This window comes from Corylus avellana, chromosome 4, assembly GCF_965113065.1.
Source record: "Corylus avellana chromosome 4, dhCorAvel1.hap1.2, whole genome shotgun sequence".
Taxonomy (NCBI): Eukaryota; Viridiplantae; Streptophyta; class Magnoliopsida; order Fagales; family Betulaceae; genus Corylus; species Corylus avellana.
This window is the reverse complement of record NC_142493.1, coordinates 36052543-36064942: the sequence shown is the minus strand read 5'-3', so window position 1 is coordinate 36064942 and position 12400 is coordinate 36052543. Positions and strand designations below refer to the sequence as shown.

Below are 12400 nucleotides of genomic sequence, written 5' to 3'. Positions count from 1 at the left end.
CTACCAATACCTAATTTTGGATTTGTTGGTAAGATTTCAGTGTTTTAGAATAATACGACGTGTCGCGGGGGTAGAAAAAGCAAAAGCAGTTGCCAGTGTGGAAAACAATAGCAGTGATGTGTACTCTATTGTCCCATATGACAATGAAAGACTTTAAACAAAAAGGAAATGCTGCCATGAAAATTTAAATTTCTTGTTTTGCGCTTTTTATTATACTGAATAAACAAAATGAACATATAAATAGAGATGTGTTATAGTGTAATAAAAAATAAAAAAATTATCTATAAAAGTTTTAAATGATAAGAGGTCATAGGCTCATTAGTGGGTGGGAGGCCACAACAACTACAGATGGAACCTATAACTTTTTGCCATCTAAAATTTTTATGGACGAAAAATAATTTTTTTATTGCATTATAATATTTATTTATAAAATATACCATTAAACAGTTGACTTTTTACTGTTGTGGTGTTACATTCCGTCACCATTTCTCAAATGCGACTACAACGACTTCCATCACCGTTACTGCCGCGAGTATCACAGTCGTTCTCGCCACCAACATTAACACAACCATTGGACCGGTAACACAGACACGAGACTCCTTAGGCGGAAAAATTTTAGGTGAGTGGGAAAAATTGTGTATATATTAATTGACGTAATAAATGTAACAAAACAGTAACAGAAATTATCTCAACTTTAATTAAAATGGAGAGGATCCAAACTACTAAGAGAGAGAGAAATATATATATAGGTTTTCAAATCACAGTCAAAGACATACATTTTTAAAATAGCACAATTTTGCAATTATACCAAAAGTTTAATTATATTTTTTAAAATTGTGTTTTAAATTCAATAGAACGTTTTGAAATCGTAAAACCAAACAGATCCGGTTCATATTGGAAAGTAGCTAAATCAATACCAAATGGGTTTACATCTGAAACAGTAGCTAAATTCATCGGAATTAATGTAGTCAAAATCAAAAAAATACCCAGTTCTAATTCTTAGAATGCTAGGAGAAGACCACAATTCAAATAAAAACATCAGAAACATTCAGAGGAAAGCTAAAAAAGACCAAATTCCTTAACATGATATTGCCTCAATAGTAACAAAACTGTTTCATCCCAACCAACTAGTTCTTTCTCTAAGCTTCAGGCTTTCTTGTGGACAAGCTTCTCTATCAAATCAGCTGCTTCTTGGACTGTTGTTATATTCTGAGAGCTTTCCTCCTCAACACTGATCCCAAATTCTTCCTCCAAACCCATTACTATTTCCACCTGCATTTGCAGTATTGTTAATCATCATAATCATTCTGATTGAAATGAAACATAATAATTCAAGGTCAAGCAAAACCCAAGTACTGAATTGAGGTATACCGTATCAAGAGAATCAGCACCAAGGGCAGCAAACTTGGACTCTGGGGTAAGCTCGATCTCATCAGACAATGCCAGTTGTTTCTTTACTATCTCACAAACCTTTTGCACTGTCTCCGGCTTTGCCTGCCACATTCATAAATTAAAAAATAAAAATAAATTGTTTGATTAAAAATTATCTTTTATTAATTTAAGTTTTTGAAATAAGTGATAATTTAACATAGTATCAGAATTAAAATTCTGAATTCGAACTTTGTCTCTGTTATTTACCGCCTATTTTAATTAAATATTTCTTGTGTTGAACTTCACTTATTAAAAGAGGGTTTGAACTCGCACGTGAGGAAAAGTGTTATAATAATTTAATCTTTTAGTATAAGTGGTAATTTAACACTTAGATACCAAAAGAACTCACTTATCAAATGACAAGAAGGCATATGCATGTAAAAGGGGGAAATGAAGTACCGCGCAGCAAACAATGAAGCGGGAGGTCCTTAGAGAAGGGAAGACATTCTTTGTCCAGCCTGCTGTAACCATCTTCAGAGTTGAAGCCCCTCCAGTGACCTGCACAAGCAGCATCTTAGGCATCCGGATTTACTTATTACTTGCATAATTTACATCCAAGTATTTATTCATTACAACTGCATATGTGATTTGAAGAACTTGATTAGGGTTTTCTAGAGTAATTATTCTTAATTAAACGGTTCTGATTTTATCTCCTCACCTCTAAGTTAATTTTCCATTAATTCATGTACTTTAAGAACAATACCACTAGAAAATATAGAAGACACGGAGGGGTTAAACTTAAACCACCGATTATCTAAAAGATTTATAAAAACTGATAAATTTAATTATTTAATTAATAATTAAATACTCTCACACTCAAACTCCCTCTCAACAATTGAAATATTTATTTGAAATGAGAAATGAACTCTATAGACGCAGGATATTTAGTCGTAAACCCTAAAAATGTGTCAAAAGGGAATGGATATAGCATAAAAAACGGATTACCCAACACTATATATAAGTTATACAATCCCATAAAAATGTGTCAAATGTATGCTCATTGTACACCCTTTTGAATCAGAAGAATAAGAATTGTAGAGAAACATTAAGATGGCCGCAACTATGGCGCTATGGCACTAGTAATATACTACCACACTCTATTTCCAGCCTCCTATTTCAAACAAATGTGCCTGTCACGAGCCGATGGTTGTCTCATTCAGCAGTTGTCAGAAGTCAGAACTCAAAAACCTTTGGTAATAAATTAACAACTAAATTTGTTCCCACTAACAACTTTTCCAGGTTTTTCAGCAACTGTAAATCAATCCCCAAATAGAGAGAGAGGGAGAAAAAGAAACATGTTAAAGTAAACCAGATTTAGCTTCTTCATTTCAACCTATAACAGAAAGAAGTTTTGGGCAAATTAGGGAACAAACCAACCAATAATCAGTAATACCTAAACAAAATCTAAACCAAGTAAACACCAGTAGCACCAAGAAGCGAACCAGATCTGAGATTTACACATAACGAGTTTATTTAAATTGAACGTGTAAAACTAACTTGCCTGATTATTCTTGAAGCAGGGCTTCAGGGAAACTCCGAAGGAAGCAGAAGTGGTGGACACAGTGGCCATTGAAGCTCTCTAGCTGAGGAAACGTGAGGTTGCGGGGACGAGAGGGAAGATAGAGAGAGAGAGAGAGAGAGAGAGAGAGAAGGGCGGCTTGTGCGTTGTGAGTAATGTTGGCAAGTGGCGTACACAATACTTACAAGATTCTGGTCTGTGCCATTTGGATTGGATTGGATTGGGTTTTGAGGGATTTTGTTCTCGCTGTGGGACAAGCGTCTAGCCTTTCAGAGCACACCACATCCACTTGGCTGGTTTCCTTAATGAATTTACAGCGTGGAAATAACGTTTCCTATTTATAATATAGAGTATCTATACGGGTCCGATGCGGCAGACGTGGCCCGTGTGGGTAGTTCCGGCATCCGTCGTGTTTACTATTTGACGTGGCTTGGTCTCACTTTAGACTTTGTTTTTTTAAAAAAAAATTAAAAATTTGAGAAAAATGCTTACGAGTATAGCCCCTTTTCTATTTTATTTTGAGATGTGATATAGTCACAACTTAAACCTAATTTTGGCCTAACTTTTAGACCAAATTTCTCTCTCTCTTTAGTTTAAGGCTCTCTTGAGCCAAAGTTAGGTTTAAGTTGTACTTTTATCATTTTCTTTTTATTTTATTTAAAAAAAATGCTAAAAGTACAACTATTTTGCCCAACTTTTGTCTTATTTTTTAATTTAAAAAATAACAAAATTAAAAATAAAAAAAGTTTCTGAAGCAATAATTTTTATTTTGTTTATTCTTTTTTTTGGTATTTTTTTAAAAATAAAAACTGTATTTTGCCTCATAAACTTTTTCCTTATTTTTTTAATTTAAAAAATTAAAAATTAAAAATTTTTTTGAAGCAATAATTTTTATTTTGGTCATTATTTTATTTGATATATTTTTTAAAAAAAATCGAATAAAAATTATTGCTTCATAAACTTTTTTAATTTTTAATTTTTAATTTTTTTAATTAAAAAATATGAAAAAAGTTGGGGTTGTATGATTGTATCATTTCTCTTTATAATATAGAGTATATATACAAGTCCGTCTATGCAGCAAACGTGGCCCACGTGGGTAGTCATAGCATCCGCCGTGTTTACTGTTTGATGTGGCTTGGCCCCACTCTAGACTTTTTTTGAAAAAAAAAAATTAGAAATTTGAGAAAAATGCTTACGAGTATAGCCCTTTCCCCATTTTATTTTCAACCAAAATCAAAATCCAAATCTCTCCCTCCATGTCCATCTTCACTCTCCCCCACTGATGGGGGCACCACTGCAGACCAGCAAGGTCTCCACCTCTATCTTCACTCTCCTCATTTGAATCTTGACTAATATTCCTAAGGCTTGGACCAAATATGTCGGCCCCATCTCTGTTTCTTAAAAAAACAACTCTTCATCTATACAAATTCCTCATCTGATGAGTTTAACTCATCCACGGAAGCCATGGGCTCCTCGAAAATGACAACTCACCTGGGTATTGCATAAACCCAGTGCTTGAACCAAATATGCCAGTTTTCGTGTTCGACGAGATACAATAATTTTATTTCACAATTATCCTAATTATTGTGAATGTTTCTTTGTTAAGACACAAGAAAAATCACTATCATTTTGGACAAGCATCTCTCTATTTCAAGTGGCATCAGGCATCACATTCCCTATAATGGAGCATGGTCATTTTATGATTAAAAATTTATTTAGTTATATTTAACAGTAATGGCATGGCATCATATTTACTACTTAGCATCATTTACAGTATTATATTTATAAAATAAAATATTGATCATAAAATGACTTCATTTCATTTTAACTTGAAATAGAAATCTTATTCTTTTAATTTTACCATGTGATAATACCACATTAGCCTAAAAAATTTTTTGCCCAACTACTTCCTTGAGAATAAGAGGATTATCGGTCTTCCCTCCTAAACCTTTAAGAGTAGTCATACTACCCTAAAGTCATCGAGGGGGTCGCAACCACTTTCAACAAGGTGGCTGGAGCCTGGGGGTGATACCGTTGAAGAGGTCTGCAATTTTAATTTTTTTGGCCGACATAGGTGCATTGCACTAACACGTCGATACGTAAAGGGGAGTACGTAAATGCTACGTAGGGATAGCAATACTATTTCTTTTTTCGTGGGTCAACTAGTGGGAACAAAAAAAACGCCGTGTGAGTTTCAAATTTTGGAGCCTTTTCTCTCCTGTCGGTGAAAATAGAGAAAAACGTTTACAGCATGATATCCGACAGTCCCTCATTTTCTTCCTTCAATACAAACACCGACCACATCAAAGACGTTTCCTATCATGCCTCAAAGCTCGTTGAATCCTTCCATGTCTAGTAAGTATGAAAACATCCAACTTTCAATGCGTCGTGAAATTGCTACTTCATACGCTTCTTCCCCATACGACCATAAATCACTGTGAAACAAAATGTGTCCACAGACCACACCGCTTGGTTTGATTATGTCGGATGAAACTGGAGAATGGTAACAAAGCCAAAAGCCAAATACTCTTTATCATCATCGATCTTGGAAATTCTTGGCTGCGAGCTGATTTCTAACTGCAAAGCCAGCACGACTAAATACATGGCATCACCTCTTAACTCAATCCCAATACATGTTACCAAGAGAGAGAACACAGCATGAGTGACTCAAAACTCTTTTTCCTCTGGTTATGAGTCATATTATATTTTTTGAGTAAGGAAATTCTTCATTTAGAAAATTGGTTTTGGTTAGGAGGGTAAATAGTGTCAAAAACAATCCTTGCAAATGTATGTCGAACCTCCTTCAAGCTCCCCAATGCCAAAGACTCGTAGTTAATCTTTTCCCCCCGTTTGGGGACAGATCCCCTTTCCATACCCCTTCTGACACAATCAAAAATCTTGCATACCCTCAGCGACAATGCCCATGGGATAAAAACCTGTGTATTAAGACAAAAAAAAAAAAAAAAAAATGATTATATGGTACCCACAAAAAAGGGCAGGTCCTAATCTAGGCACGTAATCAAATGGGACGCACGACTGCTTTGGAAAAATCTTTAATTAGTATCCATTCCCTATTGTCAACAACAGCAAAGCTTAACTGTAAGAATCAAGTCCTCACCAGATCTGAGCATGGTGCTTGTGGGTATTTGGACATTGCTTGAGAAACATAATACTGATCTCTCATCTTGTGTAATACAGTTTTGACTGATGCTGCAAGATAAATAACCTGATCCACCAATGCAGTATCAAAGTCTAGATCTTCAGGTTCTAATAATTCATCAAAGCTTGGGCCATGAGGTTGGGAGATCTTCTTCGCAATTTCTACAGCTTCAAACAACGACCCACCACTGTGGACCGCAAGGCAGAAAGCAGCAACAACCAATGGATCACGAGGCTGGTCAACCAGAGCTTCATGGAATGCTAAGATAGCGATCCTACATTCATAAGCCCAGAATTAGCTTTCAAGGGATCCCAAATTCCTCAGATTAACGGATAAACATCATGTATTACCAAAAAGAGCCAAATATTAACTGTTGTCCACCCCCTCCCCCCCCCCAAAAAAAAATCTAGTTTTAAATTCCCCAAATTTATTACACTGATCATCACTCAAATGTCAACCCAGTCTAACCTTTGGTCCAATTATGATGGGGTTGACTACATGACTCTTGGTTCAAAATTTTACAGCATCTAGGGTGTTCTCTCGCCAAAATCAAGTTCTAACTCATCTCAACTTCACAAGGACTGCCTAACACTTCTACAAGACAGAATTGATTGACGTGGAGTTGTGGATAAATGTACTAGAAACTGCAATAGAACTCTCACAGGCACCTCGTTACATTCATTTCTAGATAAATGGCTTGAATATAAGACAGTTTCACTATTTGAACAATTTGCGTTTACTAATGCTGGCATGCAGTTGGTTAAGTGGCGAACTTGGCCACCCTAACCTGCATTAAAAGCCTATATTGCAACAACTAACAATACCACGACAACATACAAGACCAACTTTAATCAAACAGTGCAATAATTAAATAATTATCCGAATGGAAACCAGTGACTAAAATTCTTTCTGAATGCAACATGACTCAGCACACCAACAATAAATTTCACGTATAACTACTTTGTTCTGGCAACCAATTTGGCAATATTCATTGGCTTCAAATGCTGAAAAGGTTCTCACCATAAGCTACAATGGCATGGCCGATTAGGTGCCACAAGTTTATCAAGGTTGGAGAACAAAGACTGCACAAGATGTCAAGATCAAACCAAGAAGCAATCGTGTTAATAATGATGAAAAAGAGAGAACCTCTAATAAGAAACAGTTCATTCAGGAAAAAATGATACAAGTAGACACAGCAAGAGGATATGTATCATCGAAAGATTCTCAGACAGTCAGGCTATTATGCAGAATGAGTTAGGAAAAAAAACGTTGATGCCCCATACTATATTGCAACTTGATGTTGCAATGCACTAAAGGAAAGGTTCAATAGTTGCTTATAGATAGGTGCTCCTATGTGCACTTACAAGAAGCATGTTAGATCTCTCATCACGTCTCCGAAAACCTTGGGAAGCAAAATATGATGCCTGGATGGATGATACAACTAATTAGAAGATCTTCATAAGAAAAAGATGTTATATATACATATATAAATAAATAAATAAAAAATATTGTTTGAAGTAATATCAACCTATGGACAAAAATTCCTTACTTGGATAGGTAGAAGTATCTCTAAAAGTCCAAATCTCCATAATAACCTCAAGGAAGCTTCTGCAGACCCAAATGCCAGCATATAATTCATCTCCATAAGGATCCTTCCCTACAGCATTTGGAAATGAAGAAAGATAAGCCTGAAGTATAAACACAACCATACGCTAAGCACCAGAAACCAAGACACAATGTTTTTCTTTCGCCAGGACTAAGATACCTTATCAAGTCGTGACACTGAGCAAGATAATTCTCTTACAGAAAGACCTATCTCTCTAGTGAAACGAAATCCTAAACGGGCTGCAATTCTGACCGCACGTAAAATGCGAGCTGTCGAATTAATAGCAAACAGAGTAAGTTTCCAATTTGTAGTTGATAAAAGACCAATATGCTATGCAGAGTACTGACACTGAAAACTTTGAAGCTTTCAGAGTAAAGTCTTTAATAGCAAACATATGCTCACCACAGTCCTCCACAAAAGAAAGATTTGCAGGTAACACAGTGCGCACCTACAAATAAAATTTTGAGGAGATGAATAATGTAGGGAGTTTAAGTTGATTAAAAAAATTTGGCACTTTAACCACAATAAAATACATGCACACTTTAGCTTTTCTAATATCTTCCATCCCTCCCATATAATCGTACACTATCTTTGCATATGGATCAAACATCAACCTGCAATGATAAAGGAGAGTGTTAGCAATATATAAAACAAAAATAGCGGTAATAGCATAATATATTGAATAAAACCCAAATCACTTTACAAATTAATTTATGCCCTGACATCCACTCACAAATACATACCCGTTAATGGTAAAGTCCCGCTGTAAGCAATTCCTCCAGCGAATATAATCACGCCCATTGCAGCCAGAAGGTTTACTGAAATACTTAGTGAACTTCCAACTAGAATTACCTACAGAGGTGCTAAAACTCGAAACCTGTATCATGATACAGTCTCATTTACTTTAAGAAATATAAGAAATTAGTTAAAAAGATACCACACTAGCTTCATTAAGTCATAATTACAACTTAATCAAGTGCCTTTACAAGACAGTCAACGCCCAGAAATTTTCAATTATAAAAATTTGTGGACATACCTCCACAATGGTATCACTGACATGAACATGGCATATGGGAAATCGTTTTCCAACAATTTCACATTGTGCAAATGTTTTACGGACCTGCATATGGTTGAAGAACTTGGTGAATTAGCACGCAAATTAGCATCCAAACTATGAAGTTCATTTATCATACAAAATAAAGAACTGGATTTTTGAACTAATCAAAATATCCAGATATAGTCAGATTCCACACTGACAACAAATTGCATGGAATTCAAACTGAGAATTCTTCAGAAACCTTCCAGATTATCTTGTGGCGATTCCATCATGGAAGATGGTGACAAATTTTAACTTATTAATGCAAGGATCAGGGGGTTGTGAACCCATTTTGGGGTTTATAAGTGCAAACAATATTATATGGAACTTTCAGGTTAGATTATGTCCAAAAAAAGTGAGGGTGTCCACATTCTTGGGTGACCACACCTTTGTAGCCTTGACTTAAGCACAGGCAAGACGCTTTCCAGTCATCACCTACTCCAACCTTAAAGCAAGCGTCAGATATTGGCAAGATAACAGCATGAGCAATGACACAATCCTTATATTCCCATGTATTAGATAAACGATGATAGTTGATCAGTCAGAAAATTGATACGGTCAATTCCTACATAAGAATTGAAACTCTTTGAATAAAAAATTGCAAGTCAAATTTTTCTATATTATTCATTTGTCTCTTGCAAAGCACCAATGCTCAGGGGCAGACCCAGCTATAGCTTGGGGGGGGAGGGGGGGCGGCAGAATTTAAAAATTCCCTCTATTTTATTTGTTTTACATGAGAATATTCCTTTTAAAATTAGCTTTTTACCCCCCAAAATATATTTTTAAATCTCCCCCCCCCCAAAAAAACCTAAAATTCTAGTTCGACTGCTCAAAGTTTACAAACTATCAAGTGGGAAACAGCTGGGTATTTGTTTAATAAGAGTAAAATCCAATATATGGTGTCTTTATTACCATATGCAAGTACGTAAAACTAAGACTGCTATTAACAGGAGTATAACGACCACATATACCCCACATTTTACTCAAATGAAGCTTAACATAAGACACACCTAAAAAGAACACGAATATAGATAGAGAAAACCTCCTTAAGTTCAGCTGAAGTAATGATATCAAAGTCTTTTGGAGTTCTCTTCAGGATAAGATCTCGTACACAACCTCCAACAAGGTAGACCTCATACCCTGCAAGGTTAACAAAATGATCAACTAAAGACAGCCTCAAAAAACAAATAATGCAGTTGAAACAACGGAAAGGAAAACCCCAAGGGGTTGGCTCATGTGGTAGAGGCTTGGTCTTGGGGTTTGCCCCTTCAAAATCCAAGGTTCAACACCTAATGGGTACAAACAATTCCTTAGGGCCACACCCCTCGGTGAAAAGCCAGTGATTTAACCAGTTCCGTGTAGGAAAACTTCCGAGGGTGCGGTGCACGAGACCAGAGTTTACTCTGTAGGGGTAGGTCCAAAGGGTCCTGCTTTGGAGAAGTTTCCCGACATCGAAAAAAAAACAACGGAAACGAAAACAAAACTTGAAATAGAACATGCGATGTACATATTGTGCCAATTTGCATTTCATAAATGCTCCTAAATCCAAATCAAAAGCATATAAGTATTTGCCAAGCAATATCAACCTTTTTTTTAGCTTCAAAGCCATACAAGAGGCAGTACAAGCATCTTTCAATGAACATACAGGAGAGTATTGCTTTAAACTTGACTTTGAATAATTTTAACTAAGCACAATACATGTTTCAGCACAGCAATTTTTTCTTCTTTTAACTTTTGTTACAGTCACCCCAATCCATCATACTCTACGTGAGCACTTGGAAGGGCAGCAACAGGAGCGAAAGTGGCTGGGATCATATGAGAACATGCTCTATGATGCAAATGCAGCAAAAGTGGAGCACAAGTATAAAGAACCTAAGCTTAATGCACAAGACAAGACAAAGAATCTAAGCTTAGTAGATAAAGAAACTAGATTAACCTTTTTTCCTTAGCCCATTCAGTACCACCCGTGTTGGCTTCGATATCATCCATGTCTCGATCCCTAGTTCTTCAGAATTCAACTTCTTCCATTCATGTCCCTTGCTATTTCTCCCAACTAATTCTATCACCACACAAATTCAAGGCATTCAGTTGTGACACATTACTGAGACTAAAACACTATAAACGTTCTTATCAATTACTACAAAATTAAATTTCAAAATATACCAAAAAAGCTCGCATAGAATTATCACCTCTTCCATGTTTAGCAACCGGTTCAGCCGCCGCAATAGAACCGCAGTGCCGTACCTGCGAGTGAACAAAGTCGTAGCTCAACTCTCAAGCAGAATATTCAAATTCACGAAATTGACCACATCCGAAGGCGTTTGATTGCATCGAAAATTCAGTCAATGAAAGACAGAAAGAAAAACATTGCAGTTTCATCATCAAAAAACAAAGAAAAAAACACTATAAGCCAAATATATAATCAACATTTGATTTTCTTCGTTTATACAAATATGCAAATGTTAATACATGGTTCACAAAGGGAAAAAAATGGAAAAACCTTTCGGGCACAGAACACCAGAGGGCGAGGAAGTATCAGGTGAGTCCTCAATACAAGTCCAAGGGCCGCGAAAGCCATTGATAATCGTAGGGAGGGAATTCACCATGTCATTACAGAAAAATTCAAGTGCTTAAAAATGGATATATATAAAATGAGCTTGATACATTAGGGTTCCGAAAGTTGATACCGGATATGGTAATAGCGGGAAAATTGATCTTTGGTTTGCCGTTTGTTGAAGTAAGAAGATAATCAGAGGGTAGATTTAGTAAGGGATATTCTCTCAGGATAACCAGCTACCGTGCTAGTTTGCACTATCTTTGTGCTAATGTGAATTGGGCTTATAGATATTTTACGTGCCCATATCTAGCAAAGAAGTGTCTATTTTTGGGCTTAAGCCCGAACCTTCGTTTGAGCCTAGACCAAAGGATCCAATCACGAAACTTGATTTTCACAAAAAGCCTCTAAACCTTAGGGAAACCTTTTTTTTTTTTTTGGAAATAACCTTAGAGAAACCTTAAGATAAACCATTTCTATAAAACATAAAGTTCATAAGATTTAAATTAAGAGTAATGTTTTGTTAGAAATAATAATAATAAAAAGATTAAATTAAAGAGTAATGTTTAGTAGACTATTATACGACGACTATATATAATTGAGATGATGTGACAGTAAAAATTAGTCTTTGAATCAGTAAGAGCTTGTTAAAACAAAATTAAGGAGTTTATTTTCACTGCTAAATTATCTCGATTGTACTAAATAGCATTTGTCTAATACCATTAATGATTACAAGGGGGGTCAAACTTTTAGGAGGAGATGCACTTAAGACCTCTCGAACAAATAAAATCCAAAAATGAACAATTTTACTGGCGTTCCCCGACATTCCCTAGCAACTATGGCATTCCCCGACATTCCCCTGGCATCTCTGGCGTTCCCTGACATTCCCCTGGCAACTATGGTGTTCCCCGACCTTGTCTGGCATTCCCCAGCATCTCCCATGGCAACTTGCGTCGGCGCATATCTTTCATGCACCACCACGAGCTCTTCGACGCCTCTGCTTCCACTTATGGTGTTACTTTTTTTGGACTTAG

At 36.1% G+C, this 12400-nt stretch overlaps 2 protein-coding genes across 3 annotated transcripts; both read right to left on the bottom strand.

The window, feature by feature from the left end:
- Window positions 1-869: 869 nt before the first annotated feature.
- LOC132177770 (acyl carrier protein 1, chloroplastic) lies at window positions 870-3185 on the bottom strand. Its single transcript, XM_059590218.2, has 4 exons — window positions 2933-3185; window positions 1831-1929; window positions 1372-1494; window positions 870-1272 (listed from the first exon to the last, which is right to left on the bottom strand). The coding sequence occupies exons 1-4, from the start codon at window positions 2999-3001 to the stop codon at window positions 1147-1149; spliced, it is 417 nt and encodes a 138-aa protein (XP_059446201.1). The 5' UTR covers window positions 3002-3185; the 3' UTR covers window positions 870-1146.
- Window positions 3186-5138: 1953 nt separating this feature from the next.
- LOC132179924 (uncharacterized) lies at window positions 5139-11587 on the bottom strand. 2 transcript variants are annotated; one of them, XM_059592733.2, is made up of 14 exons: window positions 11313-11587; window positions 11002-11056; window positions 10749-10871; window positions 9855-9952; window positions 8753-8836; window positions 8460-8593; window positions 8258-8330; window positions 8119-8164; window positions 7876-7985; window positions 7660-7767; window positions 7475-7534; window positions 7131-7192; window positions 6069-6384; window positions 5139-5886 (listed from the first exon to the last, which is right to left on the bottom strand). In XM_059592733.2, exons 1-14 carry the CDS (start codon window positions 11388-11390, stop codon window positions 5677-5679), a joined length of 1557 nt encoding a protein of 518 aa, XP_059448716.2. In that variant the 5' UTR covers window positions 11391-11587; the 3' UTR covers window positions 5139-5676. The 2 variants fall into 2 exon arrangements, with proteins under 2 accessions (XP_059448716.2, XP_088371435.1); XM_088515309.1 differs by having other exon boundaries at window positions 11500-11584.
- Between the last annotated feature and the right edge of the window lie 813 nt (window positions 11588-12400).